The sequence below is a fragment of the Ovis canadensis genome, chromosome 5 (genome assembly GCF_042477335.2).
Source record: "Ovis canadensis isolate MfBH-ARS-UI-01 breed Bighorn chromosome 5, ARS-UI_OviCan_v2, whole genome shotgun sequence".
NCBI lineage: Eukaryota > Metazoa > Chordata > Mammalia > Artiodactyla > Bovidae > Ovis > Ovis canadensis.
Window position 1 is genome coordinate 73,223,341 of NC_091249.1, and position 23,593 is coordinate 73,246,933.

At 44.3% G+C, this 23,593-nt stretch overlaps 1 protein-coding gene across 1 annotated transcript in view; it reads right to left on the minus strand.

Annotated features, from left to right (window-relative positions):
• SH3TC2 (SH3 domain and tetratricopeptide repeats 2) overlaps nt 1-13,217 on the minus strand; it is a 56,690-nt gene extending 43,473 nt beyond the window's left edge. Inside the window, exons 1-2 of the mRNA XM_069592365.1 lie at nt 13,047-13,217; nt 689-787 (exon numbers count right to left, since the gene is read on the minus strand). Coding sequence (XP_069448466.1) covers nt 689-787; nt 13,047-13,098 — 151 coding nt within the window. The 5' untranslated portion in view covers nt 13,099-13,217. The remainder of the gene's footprint in view (nt 1-688; nt 788-13,046) is intronic.
• Nucleotides 13,218-23,593: the final 10,376 nt, after the last annotated feature.

The window sequence follows — 23,593 nt, forward strand, 5'->3', positions numbered from 1 at the left end:
TCTGAGGATGGTTCTCTTTGCCAGTTTCATTAAAGTCTCTTAAGGATAACATTGTGAAAAATATGTATTATGAAAAGATTTATTCTACTTTAATTTCAAAATCTTTTTTTTCCTTCTGAATCAGACAGACACCCTTCTCCTCAACCAATCTCATCCCACATACTCAACCCTTTATTCCCTTATATATTTAATAACCTCTGTATAAGGTGGTATATAGAAGACAAACAAGACCTCCATGAACTTATTCAATCATTCATGTATTTATTTACCAAACATTTTCTGAGCACCAGTTACATATGTACAAACAACTCTTTTAGGTACTATGTAGAAAACTTAATTATTCAAAAAATTGCGCCTGCCCTTCAGCACCTTTAAATCTATTTGGTGATATATACTTTATTTAATACAGCAAGTATGTATAGAGCTCCTAATATGTACCAGATTGTGAAAAGCTTTCAGAGTCAGCTGAGATGGCTTAGCTTTAATCACATAGGCAATGAAGAGCAGCGGAATATTTGTGGACAAGTGACTATCATAGTCAAGGTCATGCTTACAAAGATGTATTTAATGGTGGTGCCTAGGAAGGATCAGAGGGAGGGAACTTGTAAATGAGACTGTTAAGGGGGTTACTATAACATTCTACATGAAAAATATTTTTTAATAAGTTTTGTCTTTGGGGTTTAGATACCTGAAATCATGTTCTGTGGCAGGAAACATTTTTCCTTGTTTTCAGACGAGGATATAAATTCACTTGATATGGTTGGATCCTTGGAAGAAGTATCTTTACCTGGAGGAGATCAAATGAAAGATCATTTGTGAGAGTGTAAGTAAGCCATAAGCAAGGGTTACAAGTTTTTGTCAAGCAATCATTCTTTTCTCCAGGCTGGTGGTCCAGAAGAATTCTAATTATTATCACTTTTGCCTTAGAATTATTTAGTTCTCAACTAAAGCATGCTATCTCAATGCTACAGCAGCCTGGGTATCTCCACTATATTTTAAAAAGGGGAAAAAAAATGATTTCCCACCTACAGGTCAGAGTGAGTCCCATGGCTTACATGTTCAATATATGCTGAGCCTACAAGGTCATAATAAATCTGACTACAGCAAGGTGGATAATGGAAATGCTGGAGCAGAGCAATTGAAAGTAACATCCTGAGGGAGGTGACTAGGGCATGGTTGTAATGGCCCTGAAATCTATGACTGGCCCCAAACTATCCTTCTGTCTGTCCACTATACAGACTTCTGTATGGCAGGGGTCCTCTACCTCTAGGATCTAATGCCTACTGATCTGAGGTGGAGTTGATGTAATAATAATAGAAATACAATGCACAGTAAATGTAATATGCTGGAATCATCCTAAAACCATTTCCCACCCCCAGTCACTGGAAAAAACTGTCTTTCACAAAACCAGTCCCTGGTGCCAAAAAGGTTGGGGACCGTTGCTGTATGGGATTTATTTCCTCCTCAGTCTTTGCAGCTGTAAAACTAGAGTGAAAAAGAGAAGATCATAGCACAAACTAGGGTTAAGGAGGAGGCTATTTCGATGGCACAGAGTTGAAAAGAGAAGAAACGTGCAGTTATAAAGCACAAGGCAGTAGATAAAAAAAAGAACAGAAGGGAAATTTGAAAGTATTGACATGGAATGTAGGCCTTTTTCATGTATCCTCAAAATACAACAAAAGAACTCAAGTTCTTAACCCATTATTGTTGGTTGCTCTGTTCTTTTGAACATGACACTGCTCAAGGACTCTACCATATTGTAAGCAATACCTGACACTGGAAATAGGGTTTAGGAATCTTGGCTCAGCTACTACTTGTCAGTCAGTCATCTAATCCATCCAACTTCTTCATTTGAAAATGCTGGTGGATCAAAGTCAAGCAGATCTATTAGGTTTGCATTCTGGACCTGTGCTTCCCTTGAAGCACAGGCAGTTCAAGAGTGATAAAGAATGAAGTAATCACACACCATCCAATCATGGCTGGTTAACCTTGAACCCAAATCCTTATATTACTGCCAGAAGTCTGCCTTCTTCTATGCCTGTTCAGTGGGATTTTGATCCCAAGCTGAGGATCTCCCATTTTTTCATAGCAGAAACAGTTAGCACTTTTTTAGGGTAATGAACAGGGAGAATGAAATGAATTTAGGCTTGAATGTGCTGTAGGTGGGGTCATTAGCTCACAGTTTTTCATGTAGCAGTCTTGTTAGTGCTGAAATAAGGCAGCTTACCTGGAATCTAACAGTAATGAGCTATAGTCTACCAGGATCATTTTGTAGTTCTGCCCCCAGGAACCAAAGTAACTGCAGCAGAAAAAGTTCTGGCTTGAGAATCATGAGAGATGAGTTTGCACAAATCAGATTCTCCCATACATTGGTTAAGTGACACTGGTCAGATATTTCATTTGTCCATTTTTTTCAGATTTCACTCTTCCCGATTATAGATGAAGGCTTGATCTGAGTGCTTTTCAACCCTGTCTGCCTATTTAAGTCACCCAAGTGGCTTTTGAAAAAACTGACTTTTTAAAATATCAGTGCCTAGCCTCATCTCCAAAAATGTTAATTGATGTCCTTCATCATGCTACCCAGTCACAAGTACTCTTCTTTTCTCTTCTTTTGTTTTCTTCTCTTTTTTTATTCCCCCTCTCCCAGGAAGAGCAGTGCTCCACCCCACCGCGAGGTCAGCCCACCCCTCACCCTCTGTGCGCTTTGGAGGGGTGGAGGCTAGGAGGTCCAGTACCCCTAGGCTTGCTCTCGGATGGCTAGAGAAAGGTTTCCGACTCAGGGAGTTTCGTCCTCCACCCATCGTCTCCCCACTGGGCCCACGGAGGCACTTGAAGAGAAGCCAGTTCTCTCTTGGCTGGGGAAGGGCTGAGAGGAGGGGGTTCCTAAGGCAAAGTAAGCGAAACGTCCATGAGGCCTCAGACTCTTCCATTTACCTCACAAGAATCTGAAATGTCTCACAGAGACTCCGCTCCGCCTCGCCGGACCCTCCATGGTCGCTCAAACTCCCCCGTGCAACCCCGGCGAAGGGAGAATACGAGGGCCAAGTCAGTCCTCACAGCACGCAGTGAGGACAACCACCACGAGGCACGTGCCTCCCTTATCATCTCGACACTCCAAGAGAGCTGCTCAACGAGACGCACCACCTCAGGGGGGACCCCAGGGGCTCACTGGGAACTGGAAGCTTCACCCGCTGAGGGAAAAAACTGGAGCGCTCCAAGGCCACCGCAAGGGCTGGTGGGATATTCACGCACAGAGAGGCTAGCGAGGCGCGACGCCTCGCGAGACCCTCCGGGAAAGCGAGGCGAGACTGTCCACGCTGCCTCTGAGCACCCGGCCCCGCCAATGCCCTGAGACAGCGGGGCAGGAGACCCAGATGGGACGTGATTCACCCAGCACCTGCCTTACACACACCACCAACAGACAGGAAAGGGAGATGAGGGGCCCGGGCAAATGAGAAGAGTGGTCCTGTTGTCTTGAACGTCTGTTCCTTGTCAGGTGCTGCTTAAGCCGAGACAGGAAGAGCGCGACGTCACCACATCGATGCAGGTATTTTTCTTAAGTTCCCCAAATGATTCTGATTTGAGTCAGTAAGAACCACATATCTGCATAAGGTTTTCAAACTTTAATGAATCACCTGGGCTATTGATAAACTGCCCTAGTGGCTCAGACGGTAAAGAATCTGCCTACCATGCAGGAGACCCTGTTTCCATCCCTGGGTCAGGAAGATTTTCTGGAGAAAGGAATGACTGCCCACTCTGGTATTCTTGCCTGGAGAATCCTATGGACAGAGGAACCTGTCTGGCTACAGTCCCAAAGGGTCAGATGCGACTGAGCGAGTAACAGTAATCAACACTCATTGATAAAATGCAGATTCTGCCTCAGTAGTTGAAAGCTTGAGATTCTGCATTTCTAATATGCTCCCAGGTAATAATCCTGCAGGTCCTAGAATCACTTTGAGTGGAAGCCTGGTTCCCTACTCTAGGATAAAGTTTGAAAACTGGTATGCCAGAGGCCATGGGCCATAAAAACCCACCAACATTTTTCTTTTCTTTTTTTTCCCTCTACACTGTGCAATTTTAAGATTTAAATTGCTCTACATCATTTAGTAATCAGGATGTTTTACATAACCCAGATGCTTAGCTTTGCTTTGAAAACTGGAAGAACTATAGTCTGGGGCCCTCATGCTCATCTGGCAACAGTCAGCTGGCACTGAATGGTTGCTGCCACCTCTACGGGGCATTTGTTCTCTGGCCATCATGGTCCCCAGGAATGCCAGCTCACTTATTTACACCTAGTCCTGACAAGCTTTGTCTGTCCATGAGACGAGACAGTTGCCTAAGGACCGTGAGGGTCTGTGGCATGATCCCATCTTGAATAAGGAAGTTCAGGATGGTGACCTCAGTTTGGGGGAGAAGGCAGGGTACACAGCTCTTAAAGAACATGTGAGGTTTAGAGAAGAAAAATCACAGTTTTGCAGAATGTGATCTGTGGATAATCTGCATCAGAATTATTTAGTTCAGTTAGTTCAGTCGCTCAGTCGTGCCCAACTCTTTGTGACCCCATGAATCGCAGCACGCCAGGCCTCCCTGTCCATCACCAACTCCCGGAGTTCACTTAGACTCACGTCCATCGAGTCCGTGATGCCATCCAGCCATCTCATCCTCTGTCGTCCCCTTCTCCTCCTGCCCCCAATCTCTCCCAGCATCAGAGTCTTTTCCAATGAATCAACTCTTCGCATGAGGTGGCCAAAGTACTGGAGCTTCAGCTTTAGCATCATTCCTTCCAAAGAAATCCCAGGGTTGATCTCCTTCAGAATGGACTGGTTGGATCTCCTTGCAGTCCAAGGGACCCTCAAGAGTCTTCTCCAACACCACAGTACAAACGCATCAATTCTTTGGCGCTCAGCCTTCTTCACAGTCCAATTCTCACAACCATACATGACCACAGGAAAAACCATAGTCTTGACTAGACGGACCTTAGTCGGCAAAGTAATGTCTCTGCTTTTGAATATGCTATACTATCTCTTCCAACAACACAAGAGAAGACTCTACACATCATCAGATGGTCAACACCAAAATCAGATTGATTATATTCGTTGCAGCCAAAGATGGAGAAGCTCTATATAGTCAATAAAAACAAGACCAGGAGCTGACTGTGGCTCAGATCATGAACTCCTTATTGCCAAATTCAGACTTAAATTGAAGAAAGTAGGGAAAACCACTAGACCATTCAGGTATGACCTAAATCAAATCCCTTATGATTATACAGTGGAAGTGAGAAATAGATTTAAGTGTCTAGATCTGATAGATAGAGTGCCTGATGAACTATGGAATGAGGTTCGTGACATTGTACAGGAGATAGGGATCAAGACCATCCCCATGGAAAAGAAATGCAAAAAAGCAAAATGGCTGTCTGGGAGGCCTTACTAATAGCTGTGAAAAGAAGAGAGGCGAAAAGGAAAGGAGAAAAGGAAAGACATAAGCATCTGAATGCAGAGTTCCAAAGAATAGCAAGAAGAGATAAGAAAGCCTTCTTCAGCGATCAATGCAGAGAAATAGAGGAAAACAACAGAATGGGAAAGACTAGAGATCTCTTCAAGAAAATTAGAGATACCAAGGGAACATTTCATGCAAAGATGGGCTCGATAAAGGACAGAAATGGTCTGGACCTAACAGAATTATTTAGGTGCTTGCTTTTTAAAAGATACCAAAAAAATTTAGAGCAAAATATAGAAGAGTATTTGCATGACTTGGGGTAGCTAGCGATTTTCTAAACAGAGTGGGAAAGGTTGTTGGAATTGTTGTTCAGTTGCTGGACTGTTTGTGACCCCATGGACTGCAGCACGCCACACTTCCCTGACCTACATTATCTCCTGGATATTGCCCAGTTCATGTCCATTTAGTTGGTGATGCTTGCAACCATCTCATCCTCTGTTGCTCCCTTCTTTTCCTGCCCTCATTCCTTCCCAACATCAGGGTCTTTTCCAGTGAGTTGGCTCTTTGCATCAGGTGGCCAAAGTATTGGAGCTTCAGCTTCAGCATCAGTCCCTCCAAAGAATATTCAGGGTTTATTTCCTTTAGGATTCAGCGGTTTGATCTCCTTGTGGTCCAAGGGACTCTCGAGTCTTATCCAAAAAAAAGAGTCTTCTCCAGCACCATAGGTCAGAAGCATCAGTTCTTTGGCACTCAGCCTTCTTTATGGTCCAACTCTCACACCCATGACTACCTGAAAAAACATAGCTCTGACTATACGGACCTTTGTCAGCAAAGTGATATCTCTGCTTTTTAATATGCTGTCTAGGTCTATCACAGCTTTACTTCCAAGGAGCAAGTGTCTTTTAATTTCATGGCTGCAGTCACAGTCTGCAGTGATTTGGGAGCCCAAGAAAATAAAATCTGCTACTGTTTCTACTTTTTCCCCATCTATTTGCCACGAAGTGATGGGACCGGATACCATGATCTTAGTTTTCTTGAATGTTAAGTTTTAGGGCCAGCATTTTCACTCTTGTCTTTCACCTTCATCAAGAGGCTCTTTAGTTTCTCTTCACATTCTGCCATTAGGGTGGTGTCATCTGCATATCTGAAGTTGTTGTTATTTCTACTGGCAATCTTGATCCCAGGCTGTGCTTCATCCAGCCCAGTATTTCACATGATGTACTCTGCATAGAAGTTAAATAAGCAAGATGACAATATACAGCCTTGATGTACTCCTTTCCCAATTTTGAACCAGTCCATTGTTCCATGTCCAATTTTAACTATTACTTCTTGACCTGCATACAGGTTTCTCAGGAGGCAGGTCAGGTGGTCTGGTATTCCATCTCTTGAAGAATTTTCCACAGTTTGTTGTGATCCACACAATCAAAGGTTTTAGCATAGTCAATCAAGCAGAAATAGATGTTTTCCTGGAATTCTCTTGCTTTTTCTATGATTCGACGGATATTGGCAATTTGATCTCTGGTTCCTCTGCCTTTTCTAAATCCAGCTTGTACATCTGGAAGTTCTTGGTTCATGTACCACTGAAGCCTTGCTTGAGGGTTTTTGAGCGTTACCTTGCTAGCATGTGAAAGTGAAGTCACTCAGTTGTGCCCGACTCTTATCAACCACATGGACTATACAGTCCATGGAATTCTCCAGGCCAATATACTGGAGTGGGTAGCCATTCCCTTCTCCAGGGGATCTTCCCAACCCAGGGATCAAACCCAGGAATCCCACATTGCAGGAGGATTCTTTATCAGCTGAGCCACCAGGGAAGCCTTGGTAAAATCAGGGAAGCATATGAAATCACATGGGAGGCATGTGAAATCAGAGTAATAGTTGAATATCCTTTGGCATTGCCCTTCTTCATGGTTAGAATGAAAACTGACCTTTTCCAGTCCTGTGGCCATTGCTGAGTTTTTCAAATGTGCTGGCATATTGAGTGCAGCACTTTAACAACATCATCTTTTAGGTTTTCAAATAGCTCAGCTGAATCAGTTAAAATCATTTAAATACTTTGATCCAGACATACTTGAAACAAACAATCCCTGGACTTTTCATTTGTGAATCAATAAATTACTTTCTGGAAGCTAGTTTTATTTTTATTATTGGTTAGAAAAAATTACCAACGCTCAGTTCAAAAAAACCTGCCAAACTGCTTTCCAGAGTTGCTGTACCTTTTGCATTCCCATCAGCTAAACATGAAAGTTCCTGTTTCTCCACATCCACATCCACACCACTTTAGTATCAGTCTTCTTAACTGTAGTCATTCTAGTAGGTGTGTGATTTTATCTCATTGTTTTAATTTACACTTTCCTAATAACTAATGAGGGATTCCCAGATGGCACTAGTGGTAAAGAGTCTGCCTACCAATGCAGGAGATGCAAGAGACTTGGGTTCAGTTCCTGGGTTGGGAAGATTGCCTGGAAAAGAGAATGGCAACCCACTCCAGTATTCTCACCTGTAAAATTCCATGGACAGGGAAGCCTGGTGGAACTAACAGTTCATGGGGTCACAAAGAGTCAGATGTGACTGAACACAGCTAATGATGCTGAACATTTTTCACATGTATGATTTCCATCCCTATATTTTCTGAATGAAACTATCTGACAATTTTTATTGGATTGTTTATTTTCTCATTACTGAGTTATAAGATTTTTTTCTATTCTGGATACAAGTATTAGATATGTAATTTACAAATATTATCTCCCAGTCTATGGCTCCCTCTTTATTTTGTTGGTAGATTTATATAAGTGGTAGAAAAATGGGATTACTGGTAAAGAGATCAGCAGGACAGAAGCGAATGTTTGCATGCACATGAGCTGACAACATACTGGAGAGGTCAGGATGATGGAGCTAAAATTGATAAATACAGTAGGGTCAGGATAAGGAGAACATTTTAAAGAAGTTAGAGGAATTTAGAATGGATATAGCAAGCAATATGGAGCTATATAACATTCTTGAGCATGGGTGTGGCAAAACAAAAGTGGAACTTCCACATGGGAGAGCACTGAAAGGACAGGGAGAGGCAAGAAAGAAAGGCAGGGAGGATAGCTAAAAATTATGACGGTCCGCAGCGTGAGCGTGAGAATGTGGACTGTGATCCTGGCAAATGAGAAGACAGAATACAGTGAACGGCACCGTATTTTAAAGTTAGAAAAGGGAAGGCATCTTGACATTTTAAATATGAGAGATAAAAATGAGGAGAGGCAATAAATTACAGAAAATGAATATTTGGAGGGACTAGAGATCATTGAATTCCACTCCTAATTTTACTGTTGAGAAACTAAGGCCCAGACAGAAGTAGTGATTTTACCAGAGTCATACAGAGTCTGAGGCCATCCAGATTATGGGTGTAAATCTTGCTGGTTCCACTACATAAACCCAACCTCAGAACGCTGAAGTCTAAGGTCTCCAACTCAGGAGATATTTCAGTCACAGAAACTTGCTGGAAATGAGAATATATTCCCACTTCTCTCTCAGTCTCTTCTTGGTCCCACTTATGCACCACCACTCCCAAATTTAGGAAGAAAACTAAACAGTAAAGATTTCCCTGCATGCTTTTTTTTTCTCCACCCACATTTTATTTCTTTGACTTGACAAGAATACCACCAGCAGTTTTTATGATGTGAACCCACATTGTCCTTGTTGGGACAAATATCAAATTAGAATTACAGCTATGTTTATCTACATGAATGTATCTTAGATCATAGTTTAGTAGTGTTAGTCATTTAATCATGTCCAACTCTTTGTGACCCTATGGACTGTAGCCCACAAGGCTCCTCTGTACATGGGATTCTCCAGGCAAAAATACTGGAGTGGGTTGCTATTCCCTTTCCCCAAAGGATCTTCCCGACCTGGGGATCAAACCTGAGTCTTCTGCGTTGCAGGCAGATTCTTTACCATCTGAGCCACCAGGGAAGCCCATCTTAGATCACAGTGTTGAATTATTAAAAAAAAAAAAAAAAGGCTGCATAATGATATCACTTTAAATTTAAAAATCTTAACAATAAATTCTTTACAAGGATTCAATTCAGTTCAGTTCAGTCACTCAGTTGTGTCCAACTCTTTGCAACCCCATGGACCGCAGCACACCAGGCCTCCCTGTCCATCACCAACTCCCGGAATTTACCCAAGCTCATGTCCATTGAGTCGGTGATGCCATCCAACCATCTCATCATCTGTTGTCCCCTTCTCCTCCTGCCTTCAATCTTTCCCAGCATCAGGGTCTTTTGAAATGAGTCAGCTCTTCACATCAGGTGGCCAAAGTATTGGAGTTTCAGCCTCAACATCAGTCCTTCCAAGGAACACTCATGAGTACACAGATATGCAGTGAAAGCACAGAACCACTGAATTCATGAATGTGATTAGTTTGGGGGAGGGAGAGTGAGGAATAAGATTGGGAAAAATTATCAGGGGACCCTAACTGTATCTATAATCTTTTATTTTTCTAAAAAGTAAAAGAAAGAAATAAAGAAGTCCTGAAGCTAATAGGACATAAAGTAGAAAGTTGCATATTGTTCCCATATGCTCAATTATCAGTATATTCAAAATGTCTCAAGTTTTTTAAAGCTCAAATGTGAATCATGATTTACTATTGTCAGCATTCATCCCTACATTTCTTATAATTCTACTGATGATTCATATTTACCAAAAAAGGTTGAAAGGAAAGTTACAAACAACAGCAATCAATGTAGGCAAATGTATCTCTCCCACATCCTCTGTATAAGGATATAAATCTGCCAGATCTCTTCGAGATAGTATTGAAAGATAAGACGGCAGTGCCAGAAGCTTTTAGGCCAACAAATCTTGACATGACTTACTCTGTGATCTTAACTAAGCAACTGTGGTTTAACAGTGGCAAGAATTTCCAGGGGTCCAGAAGTCAGAAATAATGGCAGTTACCAGAAACCCACCCCCTGCCCATGTCCAAAGCAAGAAGCATCATGGGAACAAACGCTGCAGGCAGAGTCCGTGTGTGAGAATACAGCACACCCGGGGGGCATCAGGAACCCGTTTTCCATTTTGTCACTTCACTGCAGACCAGCTGGGCAGCGGTCCAGGGCTTAGTGCTATCAGGCCTTCTTTCCTGCCTCCCTAGCCCCTGAGGACTGTTGGTCCTCACTGTTTACTCCCACTGAAACAGACACAATGGCAGAAGCAGCCAAAGAAAGCGGAGCAGCGACTCCTACTCCAGTGGAGTCAGGCATAGGAGAAGGGATGTTGAAGTGGTCCTTATTAGTTAACAACAAAACAGCCAGCAATTACTGAGCAGCTATCAAAAGTCAGACCCTGCTAAATCCATGAGATGAATTATCTGATTTAATCTTCACAAAGCTCTGTGTGACAGATACTATCATTATATTCATTTTAGAGACAGGAAAACTGAGGTTCAATGAATATAAGAGACTTGCCACACTCACATACTATTAAGTCACTCTAGCTTGTGTACCTTGTTCCCGTTCCTAGGATAAATAGGGGAACCTGGAAGGGGATGTTTACAACAACTGACCTCAGACCTACAATGCCGTAACATCCTCTCCAGGGAAAGGCCCTGATGAGTACAGAAAACTGGGGAGATGGCATGAAAAGCCTCAATAGAAATAAATACCAGGCTGACTATTGGTGAAAAAGTGAATCCAGGCTGCTAACCAATTGAAGAGCAAAAATGTGGTGAAATAATAGGTAATTGAATGATAGTGTCATAAGAACTTTCAGATTGTTTTCTTCAGTGTTGGCTTGTTTCTTTCAAGCTGCAGAATTCTTTACATGAAATCTTGGGCTAAACAACAGGATGTCAAACAGAAGCAGGGTGATTCAGGCTGAAGCTGGGGCGTCAGGGACCAGGCAGGAGCAGAGCTCCCTAATTTACCTCCACAGGCTGAGTTTACAACCCCCTCATTTTATAGATGAGCAAAGGGAGACCTAGAGAGAGAGCGTGATATGCCAGAGTCATAGAGATGTGATTAATGTGCCTTGTTTTCTTTACTGTGCTTAATTAACTATGTCAGGTTGTTTTAACTGTATTTCATGTGGACTTAATCCCTACCACAACACTTTATAAGGAAAGCATAATTATATCATAAAATCTGCAAGTGAGAAAACGGAAACACAGAAAGGTTAGTAAATAAATTGCTCAAGGCAAATCAAAGAACCAAGACCTTGTCTGGCAAATCCAGACAAGACCTAACCTCAAAGACTGGGTGATTAACTGTGAGGATGCCTAAGAGGAGATAAACCGAATCAGATCTAGAACGTAGGTCCCTGCTTTACAGACCAGTGGTCCTTCATATTCTTGCAGCCCCCGTGCAATGTCTGCTCCCATGGGGTACAAGGACAGCAGGATTTAGGGGGAGGGCCTGAAAAGCGTGTACATTTTAGAAATTTGGAGAAGCAAAATGTTTTCTAGCTAAAGGTCGTGCGTTTAGTGCCAAGGGCATTATTTGGGGGATTTTTAAGTCTGGGGTACCTTTAGTCTGGGAGCCTCTCCCTGCTGGAGATACCAAGGTGCCTAGGCTAGAACTTCAAGCAAAGGAAGCAGAACATAGCTGCTTCATATTTGCTTTAGGAACCTCTAGTGCCTTCCACCTAATCGAGCCCAGGTCACAAAACTACACGGGGAAGTTGTCTATCAGAGAGTAGAAAACCGAGGCTAGAGGTTCTCCTCGGCTCCCCCTCCAAGGAAACATGGTGGTGCTCCAGGAAGACATGGAATCCTAACAAGTGTTAGGAATAATTTCTTGGTGTAATGCTCCTTTGTCTTCCAAGAGAGTCCTCCCGCAATCCACACTCTTCCCACAAAGCCACAGCTCATCCTGGTGAATGCCATACATGAGACTATTGGGCCTCACCTTGGTCTGCCTCTGAAAAGAAGCAAGGAGTTTGCATTAGGGTGACCAGTGACCCCAGTCTGCCTGGGACTGTTTTGGTTTTAGTGCTGAATGCATCCTGGGAAAGCCCTGGTCCCAGTGAAACTGGCAGTGTTGGTCACCATATGTCAAGCCTCAGATGACTTGACAATTTCTTAGAGCAACAACTCTGAGTGACCTCAGTTTGACGTACACACACATACACACACCACACACACACACACACTGTAACAGGTAGGAGGCAGGAAACTGCCTGTTTTCCTCCAGTAACATTAACCCTGACAAAAATAGGGTTGAGTGACTAAGGCCAAGTTTATGACCACCGCTGGTCCCCAGAGGAACCAACTGCCTGAGCTTTCTTCCTGAACTGGGGCATCTTGGGAAAAAAGGAAGGAAGGGCTTAGTCACACCCTGGGAGTGGCAGCCAAAAGCAGCCTCCTCTCCTCCTCCTAGAGTGAGCTCAAAGCCTCTTTCTTTAGGAAAAGTAGATGCTTCCCAGGTTTCACTCCCTTTTCACAATGTCAGAATGACAAATACTAAGTGAGGAAGAGGAAGGGAGGAGAAGAAGCCAGAAAGTGCAACCATCTCCCCATCTTGAGAAGAGTAGCTCCCCAACCCAGCAGATCCTTAAGCCTTCAGTGGACCCACCACCGTATCAGGCATTCTATAGGCCGGGGTCCCCCTTGCCCCCAGGAAACTCACCTGGACCCCAGGACAGACTTGGCTCCCCAGGGATGCAGAAGCAGCCACCCATGTGTGCACCATCCTCCCCAGGCCGAGGCCCCTGGGAATACCAGCCAGAGGAGCACTGGGAGGAGACAGCCTCCCAGCGGTGTCCCTCCTCCCGCCTCCTCCCTGGCACACGAGGGACCAAGTCCCGCTCAAAGCACAATGCAGCCTTTGATATCCTGGCTGCGGCAGCAGGCCCGGGGAGGATGGGAGGGGCTGCCCAGCCCTCAGGACCCATAGTCCTTGCACTGTCGGGCCTCTGACTGGAGAGCAGAGCTCCTCCCTGCCTCTCTGCAGACTGCTTCATGCCTATCAGGCTGTGGCACATTCCACACATTCTAGGATTGAGATACACAGTTTGGTTCTTGTGCGGGTGGACGGTGTGGGGGAGTGGCACAGGAGGAGGAGGCAGAGAGCATCTCAGGAATCAAGGCTGCTTCTGTTCTTTCTCCCTCCGTGACTGCCTTGGCCCACACTGATTCTCCTGCTGCTGGGAAAGCGCTCCCCACCCAGTCTCTCTCTACAAACACCCCACCTTAGCTATTTGGGTGAAGTTGGAGCTGTGGGTACAGCATTTCACCTCACCCCCAGCCCTGGCTGCCAAAATCAGAAGGTCAGAAGGAATCCAAGAAATCACCTGATGTAGCCCAACATCTTACAGGTGAGAGGTCGGAGGACCAAGTATGTTAAGGCTACAAATATGCACATAAAGTGGGTCACACCAGACCAAACTCTTTTCCATCTTGTTTAAGGAGCAGTCAGTCCTAAAGGAAATCAACCCTAAATATTCATTGGAAGGATTGCGGCTGAAGCGCCAACACTTTGGCTACCTGATGCGAAGAGCCAACTCATTGTAAAAGACCCTGACACTGGGAAAGATTGAGGGAAGAAGAAGGCGGCTTACAGAGGATGAGATGATTGGATGGCATCACCAACTCGATGGACATGAGTTTGAGCAAGCTCCCGGAGATGGTGAAGGACAGGGAAACCTGGCATGCTGCAGTCCATGGCATCACAAAGAGCTGGACACAACTTGGCAACAATAAGGAGCAGAGCAGTAGGATGCAGTTGAGGCAGTATGGCTGAATTTCAGAAAACCTCCCATAGCATCTCCTACGGGAGATGGAGAAAATATGGCCATATGCCAGTAACATTAGACAGAGGCATGACTGATCCAGCAACCAAGCTAAAGGATCATAAGTTACTTATTGTTTCCTTAATGCCTAGAGCAAAGTCACTCCTGAGTGGTCCAAAGAGTGAGGAGGTGTGGCCTAGAGAAAGCAAGTGGTCCTGCTGTGCAGGCTACTTGGAGGTTGAGCTTGCAGCCAGTCACACGACCACTTCAAGGAGGGAGGTGGCCTGGTCAATTTTATATTCTGGGAGGATCACTGGGAATACAACATGACGGAGCACCTGGGCATCAGTCTCACTGGAGTGATCAGGGGTGTCCATCACACACCCCAGCTCAGTCCCAGGTGACGGGTTCTCCACCATGTCTCCAAAGTCTGGCTTCAGTTTCGGTGCTAACCCATCTTGATTCCCAGTGACTGAATGTTCACTATGGGTTAGATACTCATCACACATTACTTCATTTATGTCCCATAACAGCCTCATAATATTAGCATTATCATCTTTATTTTGTAAGTGAGGAAGCTAATGTATGTATAAGTTACCAAAGGCCCCACCATTTATGAATGTCAGATTCAGGGCTTGAGCCAGATCTTGTTGATTCCACAGTCCAGGAGCTTTACTGTTCAGGGTCTTTCCATGACTACAATGAGGAAGGATTTGGAGATCTGATGCTGAGCCCTCTGGAGCTTAGCTGACCACTTGCAGAAGGCCCAGGAGAGGACGCCTGGGGTGGGGCCAGGAATGCAGGGACACGGGGTTTCTCTGATCACAGAACTACCATGGAAGATGTTTTCTCTGCACAGATCAGTTTCAAGTATCCACTTCCCATAATGTGTCTCGTATCTTTTCCCCTCACCAAAGCACAGTATTTTACATATGAATTCGGATGTTTTCTTGGGCCTAAGATAGAAGGGCAAAGTTTTTTTAACAAAGCAACCACTCAGAACTTTGGGAGGTATGTGAGAACTGGTAAAGAGAAACCATGGTATAATTTGCAAATGATGTCGAATGCTCAGACTTAGCATTTCTTCTTGACTTGGTTGAACACCATTTCTATACAGATGCAATAATGGAGGTCAGAAATTATAAATGATCAAGACCAACCAATGAAAGGATCCCCAGGCCAGCTCAGAGAGGACAGCCTCAGGCAGTTAGTTGATTGAGGCACACATTTTGGCAAATCTGAACTAAATGGTCCATTTTGGAAAAAGTCATTGCTTCTATTGAGATACAAGAAAGCAGTGTTCTTCTGCTTACGGGAAGCTCAGATGAATTAGCCAGAACAAAGAGCTTTCCATACAGAGAGCAGCAGGTACAAAGGCCCTGAGGCTGGAACTTGCCTGGAAAGCTAAAGGAAAAGCGTGTGTGGTTGGAGTCTCTTGAGGCAGGGCAGGGTGTAGAGATGAGGTCACTGAAGGCCGATTGTGTAGGACTTTGAAGGCCGTCTAAAGACTTCAGCTTTTACATTGACAGAGATAAGAGCCAAGAGAGGACACTAAATAGAGGTGTCACATGACTGACTTATGGTTATAAAGTGTCCCTCTGGCTGCTCCTTGGAAAATAGGCTGTAGCTAGAATTCCAAGTATGTAACAATTGTAACATCCAAAAGAGAGATGATGATAGCTTGAACCAGGGTAATAGTAATGGACATTTTTTAATGAAGACTGTATTAGTCAAAGTTCTCTAAGAGAAGCAAATCCACTAGGATATGGGTGTGTGTGTGTGTGTGTGTGTGTGTGTGTGTGTGTGTGTGTGTGTAAGGCAGAAGGCACTATCCAGTCCAAGGACAAGCCATTGCTAGGCTTCAGGCAATGAAGAACATGGCACAGTGTTCCTCTGGTATATGACCAGACATTCTGATTTATTATGAAAACCAGACACTCAGATTTTCAGGTATAGTTTCCAAATTTTTAAATGTTCACAAACTGATTCAGAACATTTTCCAAATCACTGTATGGGCCAGTACTTCAGGGCAGATAAACGTGCCTGTAGGTCACATCCAGCCTGAGACCAGCCAGTCTGCTGCATCAGATGAAAAATTGAATTTTTCTCTTATAAAATTTACAATCTATTTGGGTAATAAGATATGTACTTGGATACTAAAATTCACTGGAAGAACTGAAAGATCATCTTATAGGTAGAATTGTGGCCCCCAAAGGTGAAATATTGAAACCTTAGCCCCCAGTACACGAGAATGTGACTTTATTTGGAAATATGATTGTTGTAGATGTGATTATTTAGGTTCAGATAAGTTCATACTGGAGTAGGATAGGCCCCTAATCCAATATGACTGGTTACCTTCTTTAAAAAACAAACAGACAAAAATACCCTGTGAAGCGATACACAGAAGGTAACAATGAACAGAGAAATTAGTATTCTGCAGCTGCAGGCCAGGGGACACCAAGGATTGTCAGAAATCGCCAGAAGCTAGGAAGAGGCAAGGAAGGATTCTCCCTGCAGGTTGCAGAGGGAACATGGCCAAGCGAATGCCTTGATTTGGGGCCTCTAGCCTCCAGAATTATGAGACATTAAGTTTCTGTTGTTTTAAGCCGCTCAGTTTGTGGTACTTTGTGAGGGCAGCCCAAGGAAACAAAAGCAGACTACATGAGAGATAAGAACAACAGGCCACTTATTCAATCACATTATTCAGTGGACAAAAAGTTATGGAGCATCCCACTACTCTAGGCTGTGATCTAAGTTTTAAGGACACAGCAGTGAATAAGACAGACAGATAACTCTCCCTTGTGTAGCATACATTCTAATAAGGGAAGAAAGACAAGAAACAGAATAAATAAGTAATTTATGCAGTGTGTTGGACAGTGGAAAGTGTTACAGAAAAAAAATGGAACCATCAGAGTAGAGGGGCTGCAGTTTTCAAAAGGGTGGAGAAAGAAATGGTCACTAAATGGCTGAGTCTGTTCTCTATTCACCTAAAACTATCACAACATTGTTTATTAATTGGCTATACCCCAATACAAAATAAAATGTTAAAATATATATCTAGTTAAAAAAAAGAAGTGGTCACTGAGAAGGTAACAGCTGAGTGACTTGGGGGATGGAGGGGATCATGGGCATCCAGGAGAAGAGCCTGCCAGGAAAAGGGAAGTGCCGGTGCAAAGGCCCTGAGGCAAGAGAGTACCCAGCATGCTAGAGGAACCAGGGAGAGTGTAACTTGAGCAGAGTAACAATGGGGGGAGAAGCAGAGGGTACCTCCAAAGAAGTAATTAAATACAGTTTAAAGTAGGAGCTATTTACAAAAGTGTGGGCAGAGTTAGAGAAAACCAGCAAGGATGGTGAGGTACTGCAAGGATAGGAAGATGAAGAAGTCATTAACATCCTGAAGGGAAGCCTGAAAGGACAAAAGGAAAGAGTGGCTGTTGGAACCTAGCAAGAGCTGGCTGCAGGCCAAGGTTGATGACAGGCCCTGTGTTATTAATAGTGGAACACAGCCGTGGCCTAGCCAAGGCCATGTGCACACATGGGCCAGAGGAATAATACTCCATCCTCCCACCTCCCAACTTCCATTGACTGAACACAGCTGGAAGCCAAAGTGTGAGAGAGCTGAGTTGAGGTCACCTGTAGAGGCCAGCCTCCAAGGGGCCCAGAGCAGTGGAGAAACGGGTGGAGAGAGGATTCCAGAGGATAACTGAAGATTGTCCAATACAGGGGGAGCGGTAACGTTGTCCTGAGAATGCAGGGCTTACTGGACCACTTTAAGGAGGTTGGCTTTCACTCTGAGTGAAATGGCAGCCATTGCAGAGTTTTGAGCAGAGGAGTGACTTGATCTGAAAGAATCAGAGGAGCTATCACAGGCTACTGCAAAAATCCGAGCAAGAAGAGAGAGCGGCTTGGATCAAGGAGGTAGCAGTGAAGGTAGTGAGTGTGGCAAGATTCCAGCTTATTTTGAAGGTAGAGGCAGAATTACCTGTGGATGAGATGCAGGCTGTGAGAGAAAGAAGGGTAAATCATGGCTCCCTGTGTTTGGGCCTGAGCTCCTGCAAGAAGCAGGGTAGCCATGACCCGAGATGGGGTCCTGCAGGGGGAGTAACCTTGGCTGAGTGGGTGGGTGGACACGGTGAGAATGAAAAGTCTGTTCTCCATCTGCCTGAGGACCTTGAACAGGCAGGAGGATACACAAGTCTGGAGTTCAAGGTAAAGGCCTCTACTTATACAGAGATATACTAGAGACATGAGGAGAAAGTTAGTATATCCCATTGATTAAAGCAAAGAAAGCTTCATGGAGGAAGTGGTGTGACTGAGGGCCTTGAAGGATTGAATTTTGACAGACAGACCTAAATGGGAAGAGAATCCCAGACTGAGGAAAAGCCGTTGGCAAAGGTGCTAGGATTGTCATTGAGGACAAGTTTAGGAAACAGTCATTCCATTTGAGTGAGCCAGACTGATGCAGGGAGCCAAGTGTAAGCCTCTTAACTTCTGATTCTTTCATCACGTATCTATTTATTCATTGAACATTACTGGTCACCTACTTTAACAGCTATTTTTGTCATGGACATTAATAGTAATAAATACTTACTGAACTCTTATGCTCATGTGAAAAGTCCCCATTTAATCTTCACCCCCTACTTAAAGATCAGCAAACTAGGTCTGGGTGAGTCACCCCAGCTCACCACTGACAGAGCACAGCAGAGTCAGGGCTTGAGCCCAGGAGGGTGACTTCAGGGCCCTGGTCCTCACCACTCTGGTTAGTGCCCGAAGTTTTGCCAGGAGGACCGATCCCTGTCTGTGCCATGTAGCCAGGAGGCTGTCAGAGGTGTAGATAGGCCACCACACCATGGGCAATGTGATGCCCAGACTTCCCTCTGCATGGGGTGAAAGCAAGTCCTTGCCAGGGGTCAGCTGAGCAACTGGCCCAGCAGCTCAGGGAGGACAACTGGCTGCTGATCTGCTGACCAGGGCAGAGGTCACCACACTGCCAGCTCTGACCTCACCCAGGACTGCTGACTGCTCTTTCCAAAACATCAGTTTCCTATTTCTTGGCTCCCACAGCCAACCCGGAGTCAAGGGCAGGCAACCGATGCCTCACCCTGGGAGGATAGCAGTGAAAAGTGTCCTTACAGTAACATGTCCACTCCCCAACCCCAGTTAAAGGTAAAGAAACTGAGTCCCATAGAAACTGAGTCATTTGGTCAATACTTTTAGGCAACTTGGTGGCAAACTCTGTATCAGAACTCAAACTTTAGGACTCTCAGTTCAGCATGCTTCCACAGAATGTGACAGATTAATTGGTTCATGTTTCAAAATTAGGTTCCCTAGTGAGCAGGCTAGGATAGGATGGTGTGTGTGTGTGTGTGTGTGTGTGTGTGTGCAGTTGGACTGTGCATGCCAAGTACAAGCCCTAGGGCTGACACTCCCCACCACTCCCAAGGAAAAGAATTTCTCCTCAGTCCAATTTAAGAAAAATTCAGGTTTTCAGGGAATGGGAGAGGAAGGAGGAGCCCCTCCATTCAGTGAGTCCATCTCAGATGTCTTTCTTGGGTGTCCAAGTACCCACAGCCTATGCAGGTGCATGGCTGGAAATAGTGAGAAATGGAAGGAACCTGAATGCCTGTCAGTATGGAAGTGGTCGAATAATGACGTGCATCTAGTCAGCAGTGCATCTAGTCAGCAGTGAAAAAGCACGAAGCAGGTCTAGATAGAGGGTCAAGGGAAGACCTCTAAGATGTATTACAAAGCAAAAACTAAAGAAACTTGTATATAGTACATACGGTGTGGACCCATTTATGTACAGAAGCATACTGTATATGATTGAATGTATAAAGAGGTCACAGCAGCTTGATGATGACAATTTGTTCATTTATTCCACAGATGCTCACAGAGGGCCCCCGCTGTGCCTCCGGCCCTAGGCTGGATGAGAGGATCAGCAGAGAGCAGGGCAGACAACATCCCTGCCTCCCATAGCCAGGTGAAGAGGTGGGGGTAGGGGAAAAGGGACATGACGTCTTTTTATTTATGTACTTCTGTGTTCAGGCAAGTTTTCCAGCTAGAATGTTTCATGGTCATAATAAATACAGAACGTAGGAACAAAGAGAGGCAGAAAAAGAAGAGAAGGAATAGGGGAGGTGCGTAGGTAAAGACAGTATGTCAGGGGAGGTCGTAAGAGGGTGACTCTCAAGCTGTTGACACTGTGGCTCTGACTTGAGGAAGGGTCTCTCATACTGAGCACCTCAGAAGGACAATATCAATTGGAGAATGCCAGACACAATGTCCACAGCATCTTTGAAGTAAGAGGGCGTATTCCAGTAACAAAGTCCTGTAACTCCCCACAGTTTCTTGCTGACCTTCAGAGAGCACTGCCTGTAGCTGGTTAGAGCTCCAAGAAGAGGTAACTTTTTAATCCGAGGATCATCTTCTGGGGCTGATGCCATGAAAATATTAATAGCTACACTGTCTTCTGGGAATGCAGTCTTGCAGACATGGCCTCCCTCCTCCCGCCTCCTCATGCTTCCACCTGACCAGCGACCTATTTAGAGGGCCCTCCCTGGTGCTGGGACCCATGACTAACGGCAGAGGAAGCAGAGCAAGCCTCTTCTTTTCTTGAAGGTGCCACATCTCTACTCAGTTTACCTGAGAGCAGATCGCACAGTCCATTACATGGGTACCCAGAGGGGCATGCCCCTGCCACCCGAGCAACCCCAGTCCTGGGCTTGACTCCTCTGAGCAGAAGAGCAGGGAAACAAGCTATTGGCCAATAAGGTAACAGAAATTTCACCACCACTCTGCATTTTTACATCGCAATGATCAACTTGGATTTGTGGTTAGACAACCTAAGTTTGAATCCTGGCTCTTGCCATTTTCAAGCTGTATATACTCTCTGGCATATTTCTTCCTTTGTAAATAACAAAAACAACAATAGTTATTATTATTATATATAATAGTAATAATAATTAAATGGAGGTAACAAAAGTGTTCTCCCTCACAAAGTGGCTGTGAGGATATAGAAAAGTGTTTATAGGTGTTTGTTTTTCACTTATGCAAATCGTGTGTGTGTGAGTGTGCACGCACACACATACACGCACATGCACACTTCCACACACACAATCACAGTCCTGTTAGTCCTGGGCATTTTCTCCATACATCTGGAGCTGGTAAGATTCTGAGAAGAAAGGAACATCCTAAGTGAGCAGAATGTGCCTGGCAGCTGTGACAGAGACAAAATTTCAGTTCCAAGTAAAACCAGATCTGCCTCTCTTCAGAGATAATCAGAAAGATTCCCTTCTGTTACTTCAGGCAAAGGCATCCAGCTTAGGCCACCCTAGCTGCATTTCAGTCTTTACCTCTCCATTGGCTGACATTTTCAACAGGAAGGAATTTTACAAGCTGTTTACTTAAGAAAGAAAGCAAAATCTCATGCTCAACTACTTTCATCATTATATTTGGCTTTGTGATCTCAAGCACAAAGAAATGTGTCTGTCTCTCTCCTTCTTTCTCTCTCGTTTCTGGTGTTTTCACCGATAAATTTCATCCGGTGACAGTTAGTCAGCCATGTCCCCTTCAGTGCTTTCCCCTCTTCCTTATATAATGTAGCCTTGAGTCCCCACACCACTTAGGTCTTGCTCCTGTGAAGACTTTGCCCAAGTTCCTCTGGAAGTAGGGTACCCAGATCTCCATCCAATGTCCAGTATGGCTTCGTAACCCATATATGACTCTGAGGCATTGTTCCCTCCTTTGTTTCACTTACTGTATTTGTATTAATGAATCTCAAGTTTATGTTATCTTACTGAGACAGGATACAGCTCATATTCTATTCACTTGGAAAGAGTTATCAAAATTCAGATGCCCAGATCATTGTCTCTGGACACAGAGTGATTGTAGGTCTCCTTTTAGGTCCATTCCAAATGATTCTACTGTGCATCGAGATTTTGGTAAACAGTACCCCAGTGGTTTCTTTCACAGGAATGAGGGGCAGGCAGGTGTGTTTTTCAGGGGTGTACATACCCATCTCTCCTTTCTTATCTTCTGATCCATGCCAAAGTTAATTAAAAGCCTTGACCAATCCTGAACCCCCCTCCCACCTCCAGCAAAACCAATACAATATTGTAAAGTAAAAAAAAAATTAATTTTTAAAAAAAGCCTTGACCATATGAGGGCAGCGCAGGCAGGGGCGACACACTTTGAGGGGGAAAAGACTCTTGAGAGTGTCCCTTTTATTCCTCAAGCTCCACAGATAACCAAATAACGACTTACAGGAGTACAAGAGTTCCCTCCTGACAAATTACTCCATCTCATTATATCCTCACACCATCTGTGACACGGGGGTTGGACCTGCCATTTTGTCAGTGATATAAATGACTTCTCCAGGGTCTTACTATTAGTAATTGGTAGAGATGGACTTTCCCAAACGTTCCAGCCAGCATCAGCACACAGAGTAGCTTTCACCACTTAAGACCTCCAGGAAGACATGAACCAGACATAACACACAGAGCCCCAATCTCCAACCCCTTCCTCAAGCAACACCTGTCTTATAGTAAAAGATTAGAATTTCTTTAACCTACACAGAACCACATATGTACAGGGGTTGAGCAAACAAGTAAAACAAGTTTATCGTATGTGCGTTATAACTTAAAAGGTTTCAACCATATGTGAGCACCCAGGGAAAGTAGGAAAGAAAAACCATTTAAATAAGGTGGCCAGGGCTTCACACAGACTTTAACACAGATGTGAATTATCTGGTGTGGTAGACAGAGCAGTGGCCCCCAAAGATGCACTAACCCCCAAAACCTGTGAGTATGTTTCCTTTCCTGGTTAAAGAGACTTTGCTGATATGATTTAACTTATGGAATTTGAGAATGGGAGGTTGTTTGGATTTTCCAAGTGTAATCACATGGTTCCTTACAAGTGGAAGGGGTCAGAGTCAGAAGAAGATTTGATGGCAGAACTAGAAGCGAAAGTCAGAATCAGAGAAAGCCATCTGAAGATGCTATTATGACCCTGGTTTTAGATGAAAAAAAGGGACCATAAGCTAAGGAATGTGGGAACCCTCTAAAAGCCAAAAAAAGCAAGGAATGGATTCTCCCCTAAAACATAAAAATGAACACAACTCAACCAACATCGTGATTTTACTTAGCCCAGTAAGACCCACTTCAGACTTCTGACATCAGAACTTTAAGATGGGAAAATTTTGTTGTTTCAAGCCAGTAAGTTTGCAATTTGTTCAGCAGCCCTAGGAAAGGAATACACCTGGGAACCGGTCAAATGCAGATCCTTATCCCACATCTAGGAAGGAGTGGGAAACTCTATTGAGGGCATGGTGTGATACCTATGCTGGTTTTTGGACCACACTTTGAACAGCAAAGCCATAGGCAAATGCCATAGAGCTGTTCCTCCAATGACTGGAGGCCTCCCCTTGGCAGAGGATGGAAGCATTGAC